The sequence below is a fragment of the Crocodylus siamensis genome, chromosome 1 (genome assembly GCF_052110815.1).
Source record: "Crocodylus siamensis isolate JL-2025a chromosome 1, ASM5211081v1, whole genome shotgun sequence".
NCBI lineage: Eukaryota > Metazoa > Chordata > Crocodylia > Crocodylidae > Crocodylus > Crocodylus siamensis.
In genome coordinates, this window is record NC_143395.1 from 139,609,426 (window position 1) to 139,633,659 (window position 24,234).

Genomic DNA, 24,234 nt, shown 5'->3' on the forward strand with positions numbered 1-24,234 from the left:
TAATGAGGGGGGGGATTCTGAATTGGCTAAGTACTGGACCCGTGCTCCGGTTGCCCTGTCGGGTAGCGAAGATGAGTCAGACGCTTCCTCGGCATCCAGTCCTTCTGCACCACCGCCCCCTCCCTTAGAGAGACCACCACCGACGTACCAATGCATACCTAATGAGTTAGAGCGTGAGCCTCAGCCAAGTGCCTCATCTGAATCAGGAAATAAGGGTTATTATTTGCGCAAGCCTGTAGAGTCACAGCCGGTGTTGAACCGTCCGATGCGAGAGGTTCTTGGGGAAGGAGGCACTGCAACTTTTGTCTACACCCCATTTAGCACTTCAGATTTATTTAACTGGAAGAATCAGAGCCCCTCTTTTCGTGAAGACCCTGAAAAGATGAGGGATTTGTTTCGATCTATTGGGCAGACTCATCGACCCACTTGGGCTGATGTCCAGATGATGCTCCAGACCCTCCTAACCCCGGAGGAGAGGAGATTAGTGTTAGGTACAGCAGAGCGTATTGCGGCAGCCAGAGTTGAGTCAGAGGGTGCTGCTGGTCGTACTCTGCGTGATACCTACCCTGTAGAAGAGCCGAGATGGGACAATCATACTGCAGAGGGCAGAGAGCTGAGTGCACGGTATTTGGGAATTATAGTGGAAGCAATGGGAAAGGCAGTGCCTCGGATTACCAATCTGTCTAAATTGTATGAGGTGAGACAGGGAAGAGAGGAGGATCCCTCAGCTTTCCTTGGGAGGCTGTATGAGGCGTTTCGCAGGTTTTCGGATCTGGATCCAGAAGCCCCAGATAACCAGCGCATGGTAAATCTTATGTTTATTGGTCAATCTGCTGCTGATATCCGTAAGAAGTTACAGAAAACTGAGGGAGGTGCTGGGAAACCGATTTCAGAGCTGGTGGAAATTGCATATAAGGTGTATGGGAATCGTGAGCAAGTGCAGGAGCGCAAGGAGGATAAAAAGGCTCAGCGACAGATGGCAGCACTAGCAGCTGCTATAACTGGAGGGAACCCTGGAAAGGCTGGGATACAGAAGAGGAAGGGAGAAAGAGTGGGAGCAGATGTTTGTGCTTATTGCAAGGAGAAAGGACACTGGAAGAGGGAATGCCCGAAGTTGAAGGAGAAGAGAGAGGGGGAACCGAGAGGTCACCTCATGCAGGCAGAAGACAAGGGTGAGGATTCAGAATGAAGGGGACAGGGATCTAAGACCACTACCCTTCGGGTTGGAGCCCGAGAAGATCCCATGGTAACCATTAGGGTTGGTGGCAAAAACTTTGAAGCCTTGGTGGATACTGGGGCTACATTTTCAATGATTCCAGAAAAACCCCCCTGTGCAGGAACTAGTGAACAGCATGTACTTGTAGAAGGGATTGAGGGAATGCAAACTCGACTCCCTGTTTGTAAACCACTCCTCATCAAGGTGGGAGACCATTTGCTCGAGCACCCCTTTGTGTATTCTCCAAGTTGCCCGGTTGCACTCCTTGGGCGGGACTTACTCACAAAATTGCAAGCTGAGATCTTTTTCAGAGACGATCAGATGGTGGTCCAGCTACCTGTCAAGCAGTGCTCGAACTATCAGATGGCTCTCCTGGAGGACCGACGCCCTGCAGTAAGTCCAGAAGATCACATGACTGGAGTAGACCCCTCAGTATGGGCTGATGGAACCCCTGCGCGAGCTAAGTTCATCTCCCCGGTAAGGATCGTACTCAAGGATGGGGAGGGGCCCGTTCGGGTAAAGCAGTACCCACTCAGCCGAGCGGCCAGAGCTGGACTCAAGCCGTTAATAGAGAAATACAAGAGGTACGGATGGCTAGTGGAAGGGTCTTCACCCTATAACACCCCCATTCTTGGAGTGCCAAAGGCAGATGGGGTCTCATACAGACTGGTCCAAGACTTACGGGCAGTAAATAAGAAGGTCCTTTCAGACCATCCTGTAGTCCCGAACCCTCACACGATTTTGACACAAGTACCGGGGGAAGCTGAAATATTTTCAGTGCTAGATTTGAAAGATGCTTTCTTCTCTATTCCTCTTCACCGAGAGAGTCAAAAATTGTTTGCTTTTGAATGGGAGGATCCAGATACTTTCCATAAAGCCCAACTCATGTGGACAGTTCTTCCACAAGGATTTATAGCAGCCCCCCATATTTTTGGACTTGCCCTTCAGAAGGACTTGGGGGAATGGAAGGGATCACACCCCGCAGTGACTCTCCTCCAGTATGTGGATGACCTGCTAGTTGCAAGCCCAAACTTGCAGCTCTGCGAGGAAGCCACCAGGTCACTCCTAAACACTCTGGGAAAAAAAGGATATAAAGTCTCTAGAGAAAAAGCCCAAATATGTCAGCCTGAAGTCACATTTTTGGGATATAAGCTCTCAAAAGGAGTCAGAGCCCTGAGTGCAGATCGCATACAGGTGATTCAAGGTCTAACCCCACCTATGTCACCCAAGGAGCTGCGAGCATTCCTAGGGCTAACTGGGTTCTGTCGACTATGGATACCAGATTACGGTGGGAAGGCTAGACCACTGTATGAATCCCTGACTAAGGAGAGTCTCACTAAATGGAAATGGAATAAAGAAATGCAGCATGCTTTTGATCTGCTGAAGGCAGCATTAACCCAGCCCCCAGCCTTAGCCATCCCAAACAGTAAAAAGCCATATCGACTGTATGTTCATGAGAATCGAGGGGTTGCATCAGGGGTGCTGACACAGCCATCGGGCCCGACCTGGAGACCTGTGGGATATTATTCAAAGGTTCTAGATCCAGTTGCACTCGGGTGGCCAGCCTGTCTTCGGGCTGTGGCAGCCACAGCAGTGGTTGTTGAAGAAGCCCAGAAGATAGTCATGGGTGCGGATATGGAAATACTCACTCCTCATGGAGTTCCCCAGATCCTAGGGACTGAGGGAGGGAAATTTCTTAACCCCTCCAGACAATCACGGTATGAGATATTTTTGCTCTCTAATCCAGGACTTACTTTCAAACATACTACAGCCTTAAACCCTGCAACCTTGCTGCCAGAGCCAGGGCAACCGACGCATGACTGCCTTGAGGTCCTGAATCAGACCACGCAGGTGCGACCTGATCTTGCTGAGGACCCAATTGAAGACCCAGATGTTGAATACTTTGTGGACGGCTCCAGCTCTGTCATCGATGGAAAAAGACGAACAAGATGTGCAGTGGTAACCTTGGATAAGGTAGTATGGAGGGAGTCATTGCCGAGCTCATGGTCAGCACAGGCCGCAGAACTCACTGCGCTCACCCGAGCATTACAGCTGGGGACAGACCAGCGAGTTAATATATACACTGACTCTCGCTATGCTTTTTCTACAGTCCATGCGCACGGACTATTGTGGAAAGAAAGGGGTTTCATTACTGCCTCTGGGAATAAGATTGCTAATGGCCCCCAGATTATCAAACTACTAGAGGCACTCCACCAGCCTAAAGAGGTAGCAGTCATTCATGTGCGGGCCCATGGGAAGGCTGCTGAGAAAAAGCATAAGCTTGGAAATGCAAAGGCTGATGCAGCAGCAAAGGAAGCTGCATTTATTGGGGGAGAAGCAGAAGAGGTATCCAAGCAGGCCATGTCCCATGCCATATGGCCATACGTTCAGGATTTAGTCCCACAGTATTCCCCTGAAGAAGATAAATTTGCACAGAAAGCTTGTGAAGAAAAGAACTCCCAGGGGTGGTGGATAGTACCAGGAAGGAAAGTCATGATACCCAGGCCATGGCTTCGGGAGGTGCTGCAACAGCTCCATGCAAGAACCCATATGGAAGGTTTGGCCATGGGTGATCTAGTGATCCGCCAAGCAGTAGCCCCAGGGCTATATGTAGAAGCTCAGCGCATTGCTACCAGGTGCATTACATGCCAGAAAGTAAACCCTCGAAGGAAACCCCCTGTGCCAATGGGAGGTAGACCCTGGGCAGCGTACCCTGGACAGGCATGGCAGATTGATTTTGCCGAGCTCCCACGGTCCGGACATCACGGGTTTTTACTTGTCATGGTAGACCAGCTCTCTGGTTGGGTCGAGGCTTGGCCCACCAGGACTGCCACTGCAGCTACAGTAGTGAAGTATTTGTTACAGGACATCATTCCCCGGTATTCCCTGCCTGAGTCCATCGAGTCGGATCAAGGACAACACTTTGTGGGAAAAGTGGTTCAAGAAGTCGCACAAGCTCTCAAGGTTACTTGGAAACTACACACACCATGGAGACCACAGAGTTCAGGACAAGTGGAACGCATGAATAGAACTTAAAGACTTTGCTCACCAAAATCTGTATTGAAACACGCCTTAAGTGGCCTCAAGCATTGCCGCTAGCTCTTACTTGCATTCGAAACACTCCCCGACGGGGCCTCAAATTGACCCCATATGAAATTATGTTTGGCAAGCCGCCTCGAGTCTTACCTCCTGGGATGCGAGAGAATGTAACTTTTGAATTAGGTAATAGTGAACTTCATACATATGTTATTGCCTTGCAGTCTGTCTTGTTTTCTCTTCACAGGTATGCAGCCTCCTTTCAGCGTCTGCCTTTAGATGTACCGGTACATGACTTCTCCCCGGGAGACTGGGTCTTGGTGCAGCAGTGGAAAAAGGAGCCTTTGACTGAGAGGTGGAGTGGCCCTTTCCAGGTACTTCTAACAACCCACACCGCTGTAAAGATTACTGGCCATGATCGTTGGATACACCATACCCGTGTGAAACGACATCCACAAGCGTCAGAGGACAACATCTCCCAAGACGAACTCACTCCGGAAGCTGAGTCGTCTTCGGAACAAGAAGCCAGCAAGTGGAGCTGTGAACCTACTGGTGATCTCCAAGTGCGCCTGAGACGGCTTAATCAAAGCTCAGAAAATTAGACAAGAAAGTAAAAGGGAAAATATGGTGGGAATCTTAATGTGCCTTGTTGTTATCTGCATAATGAAAGAAGCAGAATTGAGCAGCCGTAACCGCTGGCTCACACCCTCGCTTTCCCAAATTGCTCCCCCAGGGACAAATTTGTATGTTGATATGATGGAAAGAATTGCAGGTACTTTTAATCTTACCAACTGCTGGGCCTGTGGGGGGCTTCGGGAGGCCAGAGGCCAGTGGCCTTGGAGGGCTTTTCCTTTGGCCCCGAAATGGCTAGTAAGTAGTAAGGCAGATGTTAAAAGTACTAGTCAAAAATGGGATGAGAACCACAGTTGGGAACTTTCCCAAGTGGCGTTAGGAGAGTATTGCATCAGTAATAATGGTACAGGAAAAAGGTAGGGTTTGTGCTTTTGTGTGCTCTAACTGGTTTGATTTTTATCCCTTGCCTTATTCCTTGTCTCACTAGATTGATAACCACCACGGTAGAAGGAATGCAGGTCGCAGCAGTCCCTCTAAAAGCACAGACTGCTGCAAAGGTCATGGTCCTCAGAAAAATTCCTCGTAATTATCTTGATATGCCCGAATGAAGTAAAGATCAGAAAGCATCTCGAGGGGGGATATTGTTAGAAATATTATTAAAAATGCATTATCAATAGCAGATTTAGAAAAAAAAACACAGCTGCTACCCCTCCTTGTCTCCTTAATGGGAGAGGGAAGGGTGGGGGTTGGAAATTGAAGGGAAAAACACCAAAGGCCCTTTGTACTAAGGTATCACTCCCTCTCTGTCCTGCAAATTTACTATCTCTTTGTTACACTAAATCACACTTTCTTTCATGACCCCCACTTTCTTAGGCTAAGATAAGAGCAAATGCCATTTTTGCCTTCAGGCTGAACCTTGAGTAACCTTGGGTCCCATCTACGCACGCGTGATAACCTAATGCATATTAAGCCTACCCGCCCCGCATACTTAAGTAGTTAATTATAATGCACATGGGACGTATGAAGCGACATGTTTACATATATGTTTGTATGAACCGGAAATGAGTTGTAAAAATTCCTCCTTCTGCACACGTGGTCAGGAGAGAGGGGATAAAAGCCTGCTAATGATTGTGCCCGGGGGCAGAGTGATTGATCTTTTGTCTCTCTCTCTGACCCTATTTGCAAATATATACCTTTTGTGTTGCTAATAAAGTGTGTCTGTAGCTGAAGTTTTTTTCCTCCTCCCGAGAAACGAACCACGATTTTTAATTCAACACTGACAACCTTTTTGATCACGACTCAGCCATAGACTGAGCCTATTCCTGTTTTTAATGCCATGTGCCTATAAAAATTAAAGCAAAGAACATAAGAACACAGTGTAATAATGTAAGAAGTATCATACTGGGTCAGACAAATGGTCTGTCTAGCTGAATATCCTGACTCCAACAGGATTTAGAGGGAAAGCACTGAACTAGATATACATATAATGTCTGTACCTGGCCTAGATGTCATTTTACAAGGATTTGCTGGTTACTTTTAATGTGATATGGAATGGGTTGGTAAAATTATATTTTCCCCTGTGACAAATGTAAAAAAAAAACCCCAAACCCACACACATTTTATTCTAATTTCATCTACATTTGTCTTTGAATTTTCAGGTGCTTGGTTTTTAGTGTTCCCAAAAAAGAGGTTTTCAAAAGTTTCTTATTTTCCCCTCAAGATTCTGAAAAATTAAAGAAAAAAGAGAAAAGCTTTGTTTAAAAAGCCATTCTAGATTGAGAAGTGTTTTGATGGGAAAAATCACAATGATATCTAAAATTATTCTCATATTAGTGTATGTATACATACTATAGGTTTAAGAGGAGTCCTGCATGTGTGAAATCTCACAGGGCTTTGTTTACAATGGTAATTAATGATTGCAGAGAAGTGCCTCATGGGACTAGCAAAAGTGTCTTAACCTATTAGGACTCAAAAGACTCAATGGGAGGTAGGTAACTAACTTGCTTAAGTGCTTTTGTAAACCCTGCTAGGCACCTGTTTGCAAATGTACTTAGACAAATAAAGACTGCAAACATAGTCCAGAGGCCCTCACTGCACATGCAACCCAGGGGCAAAGACAAAGATAAGGCCTCACTACCCTCCCATCCATTTGCTTATCTTGATGCATGGATCTTTGGCTTTTACCCATTACCCAAAGGCCAACTGTTGCTACCATGAGCATTTACAGCATCTTACTGTCATAATAAAAAACATGTCTGTAAGGTCTGAGTTTCTGCTATTTTGCACCTCGTGCAACATGAACACAGGACTAAAAGAGACCTCCTGTTATAATTGGCAAGCAAAGAGTAGGAGAACAGAAATCCCCAACTAAACACAAAAGCAAATTAAAAACAAAACCATAAAAGCAGATCTTCAACACACTGCACACAAAATCTAAGCATTAGCCAGATTAATAAACTCTACTGTATTGTATTGTATACTGATGCTAACTAACCTGAATCTCTAGAAGATAATTTGTTAGAGTGAAAGGCAGGCACTAAGCTACCTGTCTAAACCATTTTTATCACCCTGATCTCCTAGTTCACCTAACCTAAGCTTCCGTGCAGTGATGCAGGATGCCAGATGATCCCAATTGTTACCACAACGTTGAAAGAAAACAGCAAACTCCTCTTCATACCAAGCTATGCAGGGCTTTTTAAAAAGTTAGAAACACCATAAATTGCACCAGGAAGTGAAGAATCTACTCTAGAGACTGGAGCACTAACCTTGTATGCTCACAGTGAGGCACAGGACCATGGGGCCATTTAACACTTCCTGAATACTCTGGGAGGCCTTCAAAAGTAATCCTACATAGACCGTTAAAGCAGTATATCCTAAAGATGACAGAGCCCCAGCTGATTACAGAAAAGTTTGCATGAAAAGGTACGGAAGAAGTTTGGAGTTTGCTAGCCAGACACAGACTATGACAAGTACTTTGGGCCACTCATACCTAAGAACTGAAGAACATGAACAGATTCAAAATGATCCCCAGGTTATCCCATGGCTCGTTTGTAACTGTTGTAACATTAACTGTGTTATTTTTTTGAAAATCTCATCTGCATTGCCATTTATGGCTAGAACACTGATTATTCTTTAACCTCCCTGCTGTTCTGCATCCTCATATTAGCATCAAGTAATGTTCTCTGCTTCAATTTTAATGTAGAATTTTGAATTATGAAGCAGTACAGTATGGTAGCCCTTCATGCCTACTTATTGCTGTATTTTCAATTATGCTCTTTAGCACTAGCAAGCCTTTGTGAAAATATCTTGTGTTATAAAAATATTATTTTTAAGTGCCTGCATTATATTATGCCATATGAATTAAATCTTATGTTAAATATGGTTTACATGTTCAAAACACTGAATGACAAAACTGTAAAATATTTTCCATCAGCATTGTTATGGCACACCACAAATTCTTTTTAAGATACAAAATCAAACAAGCCACATTTGAAAAATGTCTGGGAGAGGACTTGCGGTGGAGGTAAGAAATCAAAAGTCTCTTTATTTTTTTATATGTTGCATGACACAGTAAGATGGCTGATACTATAACAGTGTTTTTACTGTGATTATAAAACTATACCTAGGATTTTATATTTAAAATGCTTTGATTAAACTTCATTTGTTTGTCTTTGATGCTAAAAATAATCAGACTGATGTGATTAAAATGAAGTTTTGATTAACCTGGTTACCACCCATTTTAAACAAATGTGCACATTATTAATGTCTGCATGTGCAGTTGATTTGATTACTGTTCACATTACTGTGCCTAGCCATGTCTTAGCTGAACTGACAAGCAGATTCTATTTTTGGCCTTGAGAAAATTAGCTCTTTACTGAGGTATGAATTTTTTTTTTTTTAAAGTTCTGGAAATATAACAATACAAGGAATGGCACTGTAAATGAATTTGCTGTTTATCAGCACTGCTTACTTTGTGTGGAGACAATTGTCTGCAAATGTGTGATATCTGACAGTTCCATATATCCTATGAATGACTGAGGTGGAAAGGAAAACTAAGGATCCTTTAAGATTCATCTGGGTAGAACCTACAATTGCTAACTGCAAACAACTTTAATTTAAAATGGAATTTCTATCTCTAGCCTTTCAACTGACAAAAAAAATAGAGCCAACGTGATGGAGTAGAGAGCCAGTTTGAAGTTTCGTGATTGCCAATATCCTTGTATAACCATAATAGACCTAACAGCAACATACAGGAGCTCTTTTACCTAGCTTCAGACCTTCCAACCTGCAGTGAGCTGAGTATTCTGAGTTGAAGAAAACATTCCTCCTCCTGCAGTTTGCAAACTCATGCCTTTATGCTAGAAATATCTTCTAATAAGGAGACTGAGCATATTGATGTTATTCCTTTCCCTTAACTAGGTTACCTTCCACCTTCATCTGATCAAACTGATTAGTGTAAGAGCACATGTATTTTTATTGACTGTAATATATTCAACAACCCCACTTTCCTTACTTTCACAATTCAAAAAGCAACAGATATATACTGGATCTATTTCCCAGAGGCACAGTCCCTTCCTCAGAGAAATATGCCCAGATAATTGTGTTTCCAGCAAGGAATCAGTACTTCTAATGTACTGCTGCCCTATATGCAGTATTTCCAGATGTAATGATATAGAATAGAAAGATAGCTTGTAATTGTGTACTACAGTCAGCAGATCCTGCATGCTTCCTTTAATATAGGCTAATTCACAATAACCCATCGTTGAAACCTCAATTAACCTTCTCCCAATGGTGGTATTTCAGTCTTCATGACAAATGGTTGTGTTTTATATGAACACAGTTACAGAAGGGGTGGAGGGGCAGGGAGAGGAATTTAACAAGAAGAAGGCATGTGTGTCATGCCACAACTTCAGCCCTGAGGCCGCCACTTGGCAACACAGCTTGTCATTTAAGCTGCTTGTCATTTAAGCTGGCCAAGGCTGGTCTGAAGCCTCTAGTAGGACCTAACCCTCCACCCCACTCCCTGTCACTGAAATGGCTAGCTGGGGTTAGCTGACCCTCCACTTCCCCCTTATAAACACCTGCACTGAAAGAGGAAGTGCCCAGGCAACAGGGCTCAACCTGACCCAAGACCACTGTGCTGTTCCCTCTGGCTGGCTCCTTGGCTTTGCTCTGTATATGATCTCTCTGCTTCTTAACTGGCTTGCTCCTGGCCTTTTCTCTCTGTTTGATCTTCCAGCTTCCAGACTCAGCTCACCCCTAGACCCTTTTCTCTGACTGAACCTCTGGCTTCCTGACCTGGTTTGACCGCTGAAACTGCTTACTTATCCTGACCCTGATCAGCGTCTTGATTGCCGAAGGGGCCCCAGATCTAGCCACCCACATCTCAGTGTGACAGTGTGCCATGTCATCAGACAATTATATAGTCTTTCTTAGTTATTTTGAGGTAAACCTCAACAAGAGCAGATTAAAAAACCCCATCAATCCTCAGTCTTGAAGATGGATTCTCAGCTCAGTGGGCTAAGGATCAAAGGGTATGTCTACACATGTTGCTATGGTGATGTTGTTATTGCACTGTGATTTAGTACTTCCTTGGTAGTCCTAAATCATGGTGTAGTAACACCCTGTACTGCACCATGTACATGGTGCATGGTTATTTTTAGCAACTATTTCGCCATAGCAGGGTACTATGCCAAGGAAGCACATCATTACAGCAAAGTAGCTGCTGATCATGTGTAGATGCCTATGAATGCTACGTTGCCATTGCATGTTGCTATGGCAACACACCATTTTGCGTAGACACGTCCAAAGTGTAGCTCTGATATTACTATTCTTTCAGGACCTAAGAGTGATTAAAGGAAAACAAAGGAAGGGTTGGTCAGATGCCATATGACTACATTTTTATAACCTTATTCAGATGCATTCATTTTTATTACATGTTTTGGCATATAGAAAAAATATAATTTCCAGGGATAAGAGTTAATTCAAATAATCAATCATTAATAAATGTAGTTCTGAAGTCCCAAAAGCTACAACCAATTGGTTCTGGGGCTTTCTGGATAAACAACCTGCAACCTGTACAAAAGCTGCATGTTTTTAAACTTTCACTATCCCAACTGGTTCCCATTTAGCACAAAAGCAATAAATGTAAAACGCAAACACCCGTGTTCTGCCGCTTAGACTTACATGGATTGGTGAGGCAGGGTCAGGTTGAACACTCTACAAACAGAACAGAAAAAAGTTTATTGGATTCTCCTTCCACAAGATTACACACAATTTCTTAGAGAAAAAGCAGACTTGCCCCTTACCTTTAGAAGGGAATACTGGCAACTGGCCATAACAAGACAGAACAAGAGGACCCAAATATCTTTACAAAAGCCTTGGTTTAGTGTTAGGAATCCAAGAAAAGAAACAAGAACTACTAGAATAACAGCCAACACATTCTCCTTAATGTCTTGCGTCCTACATGAATAAAATAAATAGGCGTTACTTTTAAAAAGGAAGAAAAAAAGGATTTATTTATTTATCAAGGGCCTGACCGTCAGCCTGTATAAAATGTCATTGCTCTACTGACTTGAACTACAACTGATAGCACCTGAGATTCTTTACCCAGAACTCTGCATCAACACCTACTTACCTACATATAAAACTCATGTACCTGAGGCTTCATAGCTGTGTTTATCATTATGATACCTAAACCTCACAAAAACATCTGGGTATTTTATTTCATAGATTTGAAAGCCAGCAATGACCCTTATGACCGTATAACCTGACTTACTGAATAGGAATTCATAAAGTAACATGTACATCTGAGCAGATATTTGTCTGTGCTTTATAAAAAGTTTAATGTATAGTTTTCCTTGAGGAGAGAGAAACCTTCATTTAACTAGAAGGCAAAAGACAAAATATAGTATGTGATCAAAAGAAGGAACTGTATACCACTGCCAGGTTAAAATTGCTTTAAACACAGTTTGTCCTTATATACATTACAAAAGCACACTATATCCAATTCACATATTTAATCTGAACTGTTAGAACACAGGTGCCTAGGAAAGTGAACCCAGCCTTCAGTTTGTAAATAAGAGTGCTTCAGTGGATATGCCTCATACATTAGAAGTTTTCTGGTTAGATACTACGGTTGCTGTAGCATGCTAAAGCTGTCTTCTGACATTTCTGCAGTGGAGCTCATATTAGCATGACTATATGATATATTCACCCACACTAACAGGGATCAAAGCTCATGAGAGGCCAGACTACAGTTGTTGGCTATGTTGTCTTATAAGTTTTGGGTTGATAGTAGTCTAACATATTATATTACATCTAGTAATGGGAACTGGCAAAACAGCTAATTCCAACTGAAATGAGAAAAGGAAAGGAGAAATGCCATGGTAAAAAAATTAATTTTGGTAGGCAACTGTAATTGTGAATGTGGAGAGACTGACTATCTCATACTTTAACACCGATATGAACCAAGGTCACTTCTCAGGACAGCGAGCCACAAAAATGAGCTGTGAAGGCCGAAGCTCAGACCATAGAAAAATATTTTTCACATCTTTAAATCAAACAGATATGTTTAAAATAATCCACGATTTACTCCTTCAATAAATAGTTTGTGCTATTAACTTCAAGGGTGTTGACAGAAGTGAAATGTTTGCCCAATCTGGCCCCTAAAAACACTTTACAGCTGTAACCTAACACAAGTACACAGCTGCAGAGCACTTTAAAAGGGCCCAATCCCTTACATGAGGGTTCAGGTGAAGGCATGCCAAAGCAAAGTGCCAGGGGGGGAAGAGAGAGGAAGGAGTTCATTCTAGGGATTGCAAAGTGATGCATCCGGGGAGGAACAACCGGCTCCATACCTACCAGTTAGGGAACTACCTTCTTGTCAGCACAGAGGCAGAAAAGGATCTTGGAGTCATCATTGACTCCAAGATGAACATGGGCCAGCAGTGCGGGGATGCAGTCAGGAAGGCCAACCGTACCTTGTCATGCATCCACAGATGCATCTCGAGCAGGTCCAAGGAGGTGATCCTCCCCCTCTATACAGCACTGGTCAGGCTGCAGCTGGAGTACTGTGTCCAGTTCCGGGGGCTGCACTTCAAGAGGGATGTGGACAACATGGAGAGGGTCCAGAGGAGGGCCACTCGTATGATCAGGGGGCAGCAGGGCAGGCCCTACAAAGAGAGGCTACGGGACCTGAACCTGTTCAGTCTCCAGAAGAGAAGGCTGAGGGGGGATTTAGTAGCCTGTTACAGACTAGTCAGGGGGGATCAGCAGGCACTGGGGAAGTCCCTGTTCCCCCAAGCACTGCCAGGAGTGACCAGGAATAACGGTCACAAGCTGGTAGAGGGTAGATTCAGGCTAGATATCAGAAAGCTCTACTTCACGGTCAGGGCGGCTAGGATCTGGAACCAACTTCCAAGAGAGGTGGTGCTGGCCCCTACCCTGGGGGTCTTTAAGAGGAGGTTAGAGGAACACCTTGCTGGGGTTGTTTGACCCCAGTACTCTTTCCTGTCATGACAGGGGGTCGGACTAGATGACCTGCTCAGGTCCCTTCCGACCCTAGAAACTATAAACTATGAAACTATGAAGCTGAAGCTGAAGGGTGGGACTGGTGAAGTGGAGCCACCCTGGGGTGGCTGTCCAATCCACCCACCCCAATTGCAGCGCAGACTGGGAAAACCCCAAAATGGACCTCCCTCCCCTTCCACCTCCCCCTCCCATGCCAAGGCAGCACTGGGGGCTGGAAGAGGCTGAAGAAAACCCATCTGTCCCTGTATGGGGTTCAATCCCCAAACCTGCAGACCCAACCGTTAACATTTGTTGGGTTGGGAGGAGTCAAGTAATTCATGTCACTTTCCGTTAGACCAGGAAGCTGCACTTCTGTCAGTGCCCTAAGGGGCAATTCAAGCCACAGTTCATTACATGCATAAAAATAAGCAAGTGGAGAAAATGGAGGAAGCTTACCGGTCCAGCAAAGCCAATAAGGTTAGTCGATCATACCAGACTTTAATCCACTTCCCAGGAAATATAATGAATTTGTAAAATTGCCTGTTAAATTTTCGTTGCACTGAAGAACATGAAGAGTCCTCGAGGTCCTGACTCAGATGCTTTAAAACAAAAACAAACCAGCCACACAGACGTACACACGCACACACAATTTCATATGAACATACTATTGCTAATAAAGTGCGTTTTTCTAAGAGGCAAAAATTTGCATGAAAATATTCTTATCAATATCTTCATAAAATGAGTAGTAGCAAGAATTTGTTTTCTTCATTTTAAGAATAAAAAACATGAGGCATTAACCTCATTTCTTGCACATAGTCAGGAGTTTTACCAGTCATGTAAAAAACCTTTTGATAATATTTTAATACTCCTTTTAACATATTACTTACTTATTACTTAACATATCACAATGTGTCTAATTGTTCTGACTCCATCTCTTGTCTGTAGATTTTAGACTCTTCTCAAGTGTTAGGCCAATTAGAGCACACCTCATGGGACAAAATTCTAATCTTTGACATACAAAGCACTGTTTACAATCTGGACACTTTGTCTGCTACCTCTCATCACAGGCTGCAGGACTATTTACCTCTTTTTGGATGTCTCAGGGGTAATATCCCCGAAGACAGATAAGGTATGTGTCTCAGATCACAAGGGGTGTTTATGCATGCATAAACATTTCCGGGAATGAGGTGCTTTAATCAGTGCGGCTCTTAGAGATACCTGGGGAGTCAGGTTGTAGTGTGCCACTGTCTATATTGAGCCTATGAGTTTCTGCACCTAGGAGATTGATGAAATGCAGTTCATAGGCTCCTGTGTGAAAAGTGGTTTGTAAATTCAAACAAGCACTAAACCTCGCTAACCTCATCACCAGAAGCCAACTTCCTACAGCTCAAAACACACCAAATGGATCCATGCCATGCCATGCCAAGACATGCAAAACCTGCCAACAATATCTCCAGTATGAAGATATCTTCACAGTAAAATAGATATCTCCATCAGGGCACCAAGTTTCCAGATGGAAAATACATAGGAGACACGAAGCAATAACTGCACACCAGAATGAGTGCACACTGCCTGTCTCCAATCCCTCAGACCTGATCCTTAAATGGAATTTACAAATCACTTTTCACAGACAAACCTATGAACTGCACTTCATCAACCTCCTATGTACAGAAACTCATGGACTCAATATAGACATTGGAATTATGACACACTACAACCTGCTGCACATTTGACTCCCTAGGTACCTCTCAACCTTTACCTGCTACACCCATTCCTCCCTACCCCAGCCTGTACCTCACCCCTTGACGTCTCTATTTCCATTTTCACTGACTGGCTTCCTTGCCTGCATTGCATGCCAGCCTCTGGCTTCTTTACTATTCCTTCCATCCAGGAACAGCACACACACCAACTGCAGGTGCTTCCTAAGCCTGACAAAGGGTTTTTCAACCCGAAAGCTAGCACCCCAGGCAGCTAAGCTGAGCTCACTTGGAGCCTCACAACTCCACAGCAACCAGCAAGCCTCAGGCCTATCACGGACGTAATGGGTCTGAGCTTTCCCCAGCCAGGCCTGTGTGTATGCGTGTGGCAGCTGAAGGTTAGGGCGCCTCCTACCCACCTTTCACCAGGGAGATGATCCTCAGTCCTGGCATTTCCTGGGGCTGCCACACCACCAACAATTCCATCAGGCCTCCTGGTCCTGGCATAGTGCCATTTTAGTGGTCATGCCCAGGACCTGGGGTCTCTTCCTTCCCCACAGCCCCAGCCCATACCTCCAAGTTCATCCTGACACAGGAGCTCAGCAGGGACATGTTCTTCCCATGCTGGCTGGTGATGCAGTGAATGCCACCTCCAGCTCTGGGAGCAGGGCATTAAATGGTTTTAAATATTTGAAAAAACAGTAAGTGGATGGAGTGAGAAGGGTGGCACTCACTCCATCTGTACCTAGAGCTTGGGGATCCCCAGCAGTGGGAGGTTCACCTTGAGGAACAGCAGGTGCTCCACCAAACCGGACCCAAGGTGGGGTATCACTACATCACCAGCAAAGCCGAACACTCTCTCACTTGGAACACTGGTTGGTGGACAGGACAGGTGCTCCCAGGCAACCATGGCCAGATCTGGCCATATCTAGCTGTGGCTTGTCCAGTAGGCCAAGGGGTCACACAGCAGCAGCTCTATATCCTCAGTGAGATAGGCAGCCATCAAGGCCTGAGCACTACCTGCCTGATGGTGGGGTTTGGTGCACCATTATATGGACTCCACCATATAAGCCATGCACTTGGCCCACACATGGCAGCCAGCACATGGACCATACTGGACCACAAGAGATCAAGCCATTTCCTGATGCTCTTCTTCACATCTGCTTGCACATCTGGTGACAGCAGCTTGCCCCAACCAGGAACATTGATCCCCTGCAACTTCTCCATTTGAAGTTCCCTCATTATGAGGATCACCTGGCTAAAGAGGGCATCGCCAGCACTGAGGGTCCCAGTGACTTTGAGGAAGGACTTGAGGACCACTAAGATCTGGGAGATGGTATCCCACTGAGCTCTGTTAAGGGAGCCACTGATCCCAGTCTCCCCGAACAAGGCCATTTCATGGATGGCCTTCTGTTGCTCCACCAGCCTCTCGAGCATCAGGTATGTGGAGTTCCACCGAGTCTCCATGTCCTGGATGATTCTGTGCTGTGGAATGTTCAGCTCTGCCTGTTTGTCCTGCAGCATCTTGCCCCCTTAATGCTCCAGTGGAAGTAGTCTGCCACCTTCCTGCATTTTGAAATGAGCTTGCTGGTGGTGCAGCCCTGTCCCCCTGACAGTGAGGTGGAATTTGTGTGCCATACAGCAGATGCCAACAAAGTTGGTATCACAGACCACCTTGGCTATACTGGCCCCATTGCTGGTGATCATGAACTCGTGGGTGAGCTCGCCCTGTCCAATGAGCCACCCTGCATGAAGCAGTTCATGGCCCCCATGATCTCTGTTGCACTTGTCCATCACCTTGGCTTGAAGGAGAGCCCACCGACAACCTGACTGGTCTCACCAGTGCCCTGTGAGGGAGAGGTAGGCGTGATCTCCAGCCTGGCTGCTCCAGATGTCCGAGGTAAAGTGTAAGGCCACCTGTGGACCTGCCTTGTGCAGCTCCTCCCTCAAGTACTCCCTGTATACCTTATACAGGGAGGGAACCACTGCCCTACTGAAGGTGGTGCATGTGGGCACCTGGTATGAAGAAGCCATGAGCACCATGAGCTGCCTGAACCCTGGCTGCTCAATGAAGGAGAAAGGCTAGCCATCCACAGCAAGCATTGCCTGAATGCTCTGGGTGATCTCGCTCGCCCTTGTAACTTGCCCCCCTTTCTGTCTGCCTTTCTCCCACTGTTCCAGGATGGCCTGCTTCTGCTTTGGGGGGACGGGAGCTTTGGAGTGAGAGGGGGACTTATTTTTGGGCACACTCCCACTGGTGCCAGGCTGAGGAGGAGCAAGAGCAAGGGGGTGATGCCTGCAGAAATGCAGCAGCATCCCTGTGGTGCTTATGGGTTTCGTTTCCTTGCCCTGGCTGGTTTTGGCTTAGCAGTGCAGGCAGATAGCATATATGGGATCATCTGCCACCTCAAAATGAACCCACATTACCCACTTGCTTCTGGGGTGCAGGTGCATGTTGAGATGCTACCTTTTCCCCTTCCTCAGCAGGCAAAGGCACAGCAACAGGAGTAGAGGACTCAACTGAGCCACTTGCTCCGCACCCTCTACCACATCCTCCTCTGAAGTGCCTTCTGGGGAAGGAGACCTGGCTCTAGGGGAAACTTGAGGCATGTGGAGCATAAATTCAAAAGATTCTCCCTCCTTTCGCACAGCCCTTGTAATTACCACACTCCAGGCGACTCGATTAATTTTAAGCCTCACTGCATATGTATAGGTGCACAAGATTCTTAACTGAACTAAGTTTAATAGTAAAACAGAGAAAAAAAAATCACATCAAGTTCATGTAAATCATAGGTGTCAAACCTGTTTGGCTCTGCAGGATACATAACCTGTGGGCAGCCAGAGTGCTAATCCCTAAGGCTGCTGAAAGTGCTATTTCAGCACAGCTCTGGAACTCAGGGAGTTCATACTGCTGCCATTTTCCTTCCCTTCCACACTGCTACTGGTTTTAGTCACTGGGGCAACTAAAACCACCACTTTTGACAGCAGGCTGAGGAGGACTGGGGAGAAAAGATAAGCAGAGTTAATTCCCTGGATTCCAAAGCCACTCTGAAACCACAGGAAATAAAATTGCTGCCACAGAGGTTTTGATAGCTGCAGCAATAAGTTTCATGTGCCATGTTTGGACTGCAGATGTGAGTGGTCTAGTCCATGAGAAGCCCTATAGGGCTGGATGACCAACCTTCATGGTCCAGAGCTGGCCTGTGGGCCATGTTTGACATCTTTGGTGTAAATGTATAAATACCATCAGATACAAGCCTCTCCAATCTCATCTTGATAAACCCCAAATCCTGAATTTAGATAGAAGAGAAAAAGCTAAAGTTAAATACTCACACTTGTAGACTACTGCATCTGTGAGTTTCTAAGAACCCTTTCATTTTAATTATGTCTGCACTGAGAGGTTTCATGAGAGAAGCAAGGGGTTTGGGGGTTATTTTGGTGATATCTTCTATTGGACCAACTGTATGGTTTGTGTCCAAAAGATATCACCAAAAAAGTCCTTGTTTTTTGCATATTTCCTGGACAATAAGAGCTACAACAACACTCCAATTCAATTTTTATTTTAAAAACCCGTATTTTGAACTCTATTACTTTTCTAATTTGGTTTTTATTAGAAGAAAAAGGAGTTCTAAATGGGCAGAGGTAGCAGAGGAAGAGTTTTACCATCTAAATAGATCCTAGGATCCTGCAATCCTTTCAGTGTGTGCCTACTTTTAAGCCTGTGAGTAGCCTCATTGATTTCTGGAGAATTACGCGCATATATATATATATATATATATATATATATATATATATATAAAAGTTCAACATGTCCACACAGGTTTGCAGGGTTCATGCTTAGATCTGGACTTTCACATTTTATTTAGAGTTCTGTCCCCAACCAGCTGTGTAGCCTTAAAGAAGTCATGTGTTTTTGTTCATTTATCCACAAAATGAAGGAAACACTACCTAAGTAATTTATATTAATGTCTGAGGCACTGAGTTACATTCTAGCTTCACTGAAGTCAACAGCAAAACTCCCCCAGACTTTCATAGCATCATGATTTCACTTTTTCATCACAAGAATAGAAGTACAAAAAGAAGGGAGATCTCTGCCTGACTGCCTTAAACGTGCAGTACCATCTTGGACTAAACAATTCAACTCTTAATCCATCAGTTTCTTGTAGCTAAAATAAAGGTGAAAAATAGTACCCAAGGTCACAGGCTTTTTAAAGGATTAAATATTTGTGTAAAGAATTCAAGCCCTAGTATAGAAGTCTCTTTACAAATCCAAATAATAATTTTATATGCATTTATTACAAATATAGGCAAAAGCATAGTTTAAAGTTGAAAACAGTCACCTTCCCATACTGAAGGCTATCAGCTCCTAGATCCTATTAAAAAACTAAGTAAAAAAAAAATTGATGCTTTGAATTATTAATACAAACATTAAACTAGAAATAGGCATTTGGAAAAGTTGAGGTGAAACCCTGTGATGCGGAAGAGTCCAGATTCTTAAAGATAGCCCAAAGAGAGTCACACAGGCCTCAGATTTACACACACTGCAAAACTATGTTATTGTCCTATTACAAAATACATTAGCTCGAAAGGCCTTATTCTGTTAAGTAGTGGGCAACTCCAGTTTTTGGGACTTGGGACTGTCCTGACATTTCACAAAAAATATCCAAGACCAAAAAGTATTTCTGCGCACTTCAGGTAAGTGGTGACTGACTTAATATTTTAGGCTTAAATGCCCATATAAATCTAAATAGTAAATCTGTCATACTACTAAACTTGGGAAATGTGCATAAGATCCCCAGAGTGGTGCCCTCTTTTATTCAAACTTAAGTAAGTTTCAGGATATGAAACTGACTGTTTATACACTGGTATTCTCTTTGAACAGCTAACATGGGTCTTACACAAATGCTTGGCAGCATTAGATGCACAGTAATCCTTAAATGCTATGAAAGAAAAATAAAATTACTGTGGCAAAACTGTCGTTTTTACCCTACTAAAAAAGCTCTGTTAGGCTACAGTTTCACCACCCTGGCTCAAAAAATGATCCCTTATTCTGCAAAAAGCACCTTTGAAGTGAAAGGGATACCGAATATAGGAAGATATTACTGTGTGTGAGAACCAATAGCAGAACTGTGTTCATAATAAGCATTAAAAAAACTCAGTAGAGCGGTACTAAACTAATCAATACAAAAGAATTAGTGCAACTGCATCAACAGCAGGTGTTCTTTTCTGCCACATATTAATGGAACATGATTCATTAAAATTCTAGAAAATTAAATATTATATATACCCTGGGCGTTTCTGAAAGGGTTCTTCGAGCCATCATCAGTAGAAGCTGCTGTTGGAGTGCACTTGCTGCTTGATCACCTGAAGATGGTTCCTGACTCTCTGAAGTGGTAGTACTAGAGGAGCTGAATTGTATTTCACTGTGCAATAGGGATAAAAAGAATGGAATGGATTTAGAAAAAGTGAGGTTAAGAACACTTAAAACAATTTAGGAGGACTATTGGCTCACAGAACTGGCAACAGAACATGGAACCTTCCATCCCATCTGACAAAATCTATCCTAGGTCCTAGTGGTCCAGAGTAGTTACTAATTATCCAAAAGCTGCTTTACAATTCTAAATAGAAAAACGTTATCTTCATCCATTATCATAATAGGTGTTATAGCTGGTAGTCTCAGTAGGGATGTCAAGGATTAAATGGCACAGAGATGCAACTCTTTGGATGTATCTACATGTGCTGATTTAAGGCATATTAGCCATTTTAAAAGTGTATTAATGGCATGGGTCTACAAGTTCGCTTTTAATGTACCCTAAATATGGTGATTTTAGGCTCTTTGCATGAATAGCTAAAAAGCCTTAATGCACATGTACATGCACTAAGGCGCATTAACGCTGTGTATGTTGACTGACTTGGGACTAACTTTAGTCTCAAGTCAGTCCACACACTGTTAATGCACCTTAGCATGTGCATGTGTAGATGTGTGCCCAAAGCAAGACAGGCAAATCAGCTACCAGGGATGGAGTTTTGGACTTAAATGAATTTCAACAGGTTCAGAGCAATAGTAATGGAAGCACTGAGGGTCCAGGGACCAAAGGTAAAAGGAGCACATGAAGAGTGGTCATTCCTCAAGGACACAATCCTCAAAGCACAAAAGAAAACCATTCCTGTGCGGAGGAAAGGTAGCCGAAGGGCTGCTGGTAAGCCGTCTTGGCTTAATAGGGATATCATGGTCCTCTTGAAAAAGAAGAAAGAGGAATACAGAAAGTGGAAGCTTGGGATAGTTTCCAAGGAGGACTATACAACACTGGTCCGCATTTGTAGGGAGAAGATTAGAAAGGCTAAGGTGGTGACTGAATTTAAGCTAGCAATGGGAATATCAAGGACAATAAGAAGTCCTTCTTTAGGTATGTAGGGAACAGAAGGAAAACAAGTGGAAGTGTGGGACCACTGCTTAACAACTCAGGACAGCTGGTTACTGACACTCAGGAGAAAACTGAACTCCTGAACAACTACTTTGCTTTGGTATTTCATCAGATTAAGGGGAAAATCATGCTAGATAAGGTTCAGAATGGGCATGGTGGGAATGACTGCCTTCCTACTGTTGATGCTGAGCTGGTGCATGATCAGTTAGAAAAGTTAGGCATTTATAAGTCAGCAAGATTGGATGAACTTCACCCAAGAGTGCTGAAGGAGCTGGCTGAAATCATCATGGGACCTCTGGCAAAACTCTTCCAAAACTCATGGCACTCGGAGGAAGTCCCTGAAGACTGAAAGAGGGCCATTGTAGTGCTCATCTTCAAGAAGGGGAGGAGAGAGGACCCGGGCAACTATAGGTCAATTAGCCTAACTTTTATCCCAGGTAAAATCCTGGAAAAATTCATCAAGGAGTCTATGTGCGATACACTGCAGAAGGTAGGATTCTGAACGACAGCCAGCATGGCTTCATCATGGGCATGTTTTATCAATCTCATCTTCTTTTACAACCAGGTAACTCGCTACCTGGAAAAGAGAGAGAGAAGGTCGACATTATATATCTAGACTTCCAAAAGGTCTTTGATTCAGTATCCCATGATATTCTCATGGGAAAATTGGAGGATTAACTGCTCGACAGTTAGGTGGGTAGGAAGCTGGCTGTGAGGTAGGACTCAGAGAGTTCTAATGAATGGATCTGTATCATCCTGGTGAGAAGGGGCCCATGCTTGGTGCAGTTCTTTTCAACATCTTTATCTATGATTTACATGTAGGAGTGAAGAGCTCATTGGCCAAGTTCACAGACAACACCAAGTTATGAGAGAGTATGGTCACACTTGAAGATAGGCTACAGATACAGGCGGACCTAGACAGGCTAGCAAGTTGGGCAGATCAGAACCAGATGAAGTTCAACATTGAGAAGTGTAAAGTGCTCCATCTGGGGACCAACAATCCCCAACATACTTATAGGCTTGTTGCTGCCAAACTGACTAGCACCATGGCTGAAAAAGACCTAGGCGTAATAACAGACCATAGTATGAACATGATCCGTCAGTGTGATGCTGTAGCTAGCAGGGCAAACAATACTCTGGCATACATGAACCAATGCATCTCAAGCACAACCAAGGAAGTGATTCTTCTGCTTTACTCAGCATTGGTGAGACTGCAGCTGGAGTACTGTGTCCAATTCTGGGTGTCACACTTCAACAAGGACATGGAAAATCTTGAGAGAGTCCAGAGAAGAATCACCCATATGATCAGAGACGTGCACAGCAAGTCATATGAGGTAAGGCTGAGGGACCTGGGATTCTTCAGCCTGAAGAAGAGAAGGCTGAGAGGGGACCTGGTAACAGCTCACTGCTACATCATGGGTATACATCGGGGGCTCAGTGAACAACTGTTCACCAGGGCATCCTTGGGGAAACCAGGAGCCATGGTCACAAACTCCTGGAAGACAGTTTCAGGCTCAATGTTAGCAAAAGTTTCTTCATAGCTAGGGTGTCCAGACTGTGGAATAAGTTCCCTCCAGAGGTGGTGCAATCGCTACCCTGAAAATCTTCAAGAGGAGACTGGGTGGTCACCTTGCTGGCGTCACTTGACCCAGTTGTCTTTCCTGTTTGGTACAGGGGGGCGGGGCCCGATGATCTTCCAAGGTCCCTTCTGGCCTTACAATCTATGAATAGGGAATTCTTAGTACTACTATCTACAGAAAGGAAAGGGAAGCATATACAGACTGAATGAATTGCCTGAGGTCACATAGAAATTCTGTAGGAAGGCAGACTGCTTGTACATGTGATGAAAATTGGCTGTTTTTGTACACATGCAGAGGGGGTTTGTACAATTTAAATGAGTTTGCTACATTGCAAACTAAACCACATCCACATGTAGTTTAGTTTGCAATGTAGCTTTTGTAATGTTGCAGCCTCTGACAGCTTGCTCCCCAACTGTGGGAGAGGCGGGCTGAGGACAGAAGCAGTGAGAGGCCCAATCCCTTTTTATTTTTCCCCCCGTGGAGCTTGCCCATGTCTCCCACAGTCATATGCAAGCTGCCAGTGGGCCAAGCAGACCCTGAATTGTGGAAAGCCCCACTCTTTCCTTCCACAGTGGTGCTGCCCCCTGGGGCTGCCCAGGTGGGCTGTTAGCAGGCAGGTGCTGCCCCAGGTCAGGCTCAGGGAACAGATGGATCAGACTGGGTGCTACCTGTGAGCTTGGGAAGTACCCGTCTGCTAGCAGCCCACCTGGGTGACCCTGGCGGTGCTGCCACCATGGAGGGAAGGTCCAGGGCTCCCTGCAGCTCAGGGCCCACCAGCAGCTGACCCCCTGGCTTTGGGAGAAGTGGACATGGGGGAAAAACAAGAATCAGGTCCCTCATCACTTTTTTTTCCCTCCGTGGAGCCTGCCCGCGTAAGCTCCAACTGGGCTGTGCAGTCCCTGAGCTGCAGGGGGGGCCAGTCCTTGCCTCCACGGTAACGGCGCCCCCCGGGGCCACCAGAGCAGGGTGCTAGCTGCACAGGTGCTGCCCCAGCTCACAAGCAGCACCCACAGGATCCAACTCTTCCGTGAGCCCATGCACTGGAAGCCACCGGGCGCTGCTCCCTGCGTGGGCTTGGGGAAGAGCTGGATCTGGTGGGTGCTGCCTGCAGGCTGAGGCAGCACCCCCACAGCAAGCACCCTGCCCTGGCAGCTCCAGGGAGGGCAGTGGGCTCCGTTCCCTTGCAACTCAGGGGC

At 44.8% G+C, this 24,234-nt stretch overlaps 1 protein-coding gene across 1 annotated transcript in view; it reads right to left on the bottom strand.

Moving 5' to 3' along the window:
* Positions 1–24,234, bottom strand: part of PCNX2 (pecanex 2) — a 269,742-nt gene that overhangs the window by 188,366 nt on the left and 57,142 nt on the right. The window contains exons 9-12 of the mRNA XM_090044227.1: positions 20,321–20,456; positions 13,793–13,935; positions 11,134–11,287; positions 11,012–11,044 (exon numbers count right to left, since the gene is read on the bottom strand). Coding sequence (XP_089900353.1) covers positions 11,012–11,044; positions 11,134–11,287; positions 13,793–13,935; positions 20,321–20,456 — 466 coding nt within the window. The remainder of the gene's footprint in view (positions 1–11,011; positions 11,045–11,133; positions 11,288–13,792; positions 13,936–20,320; positions 20,457–24,234) is intronic.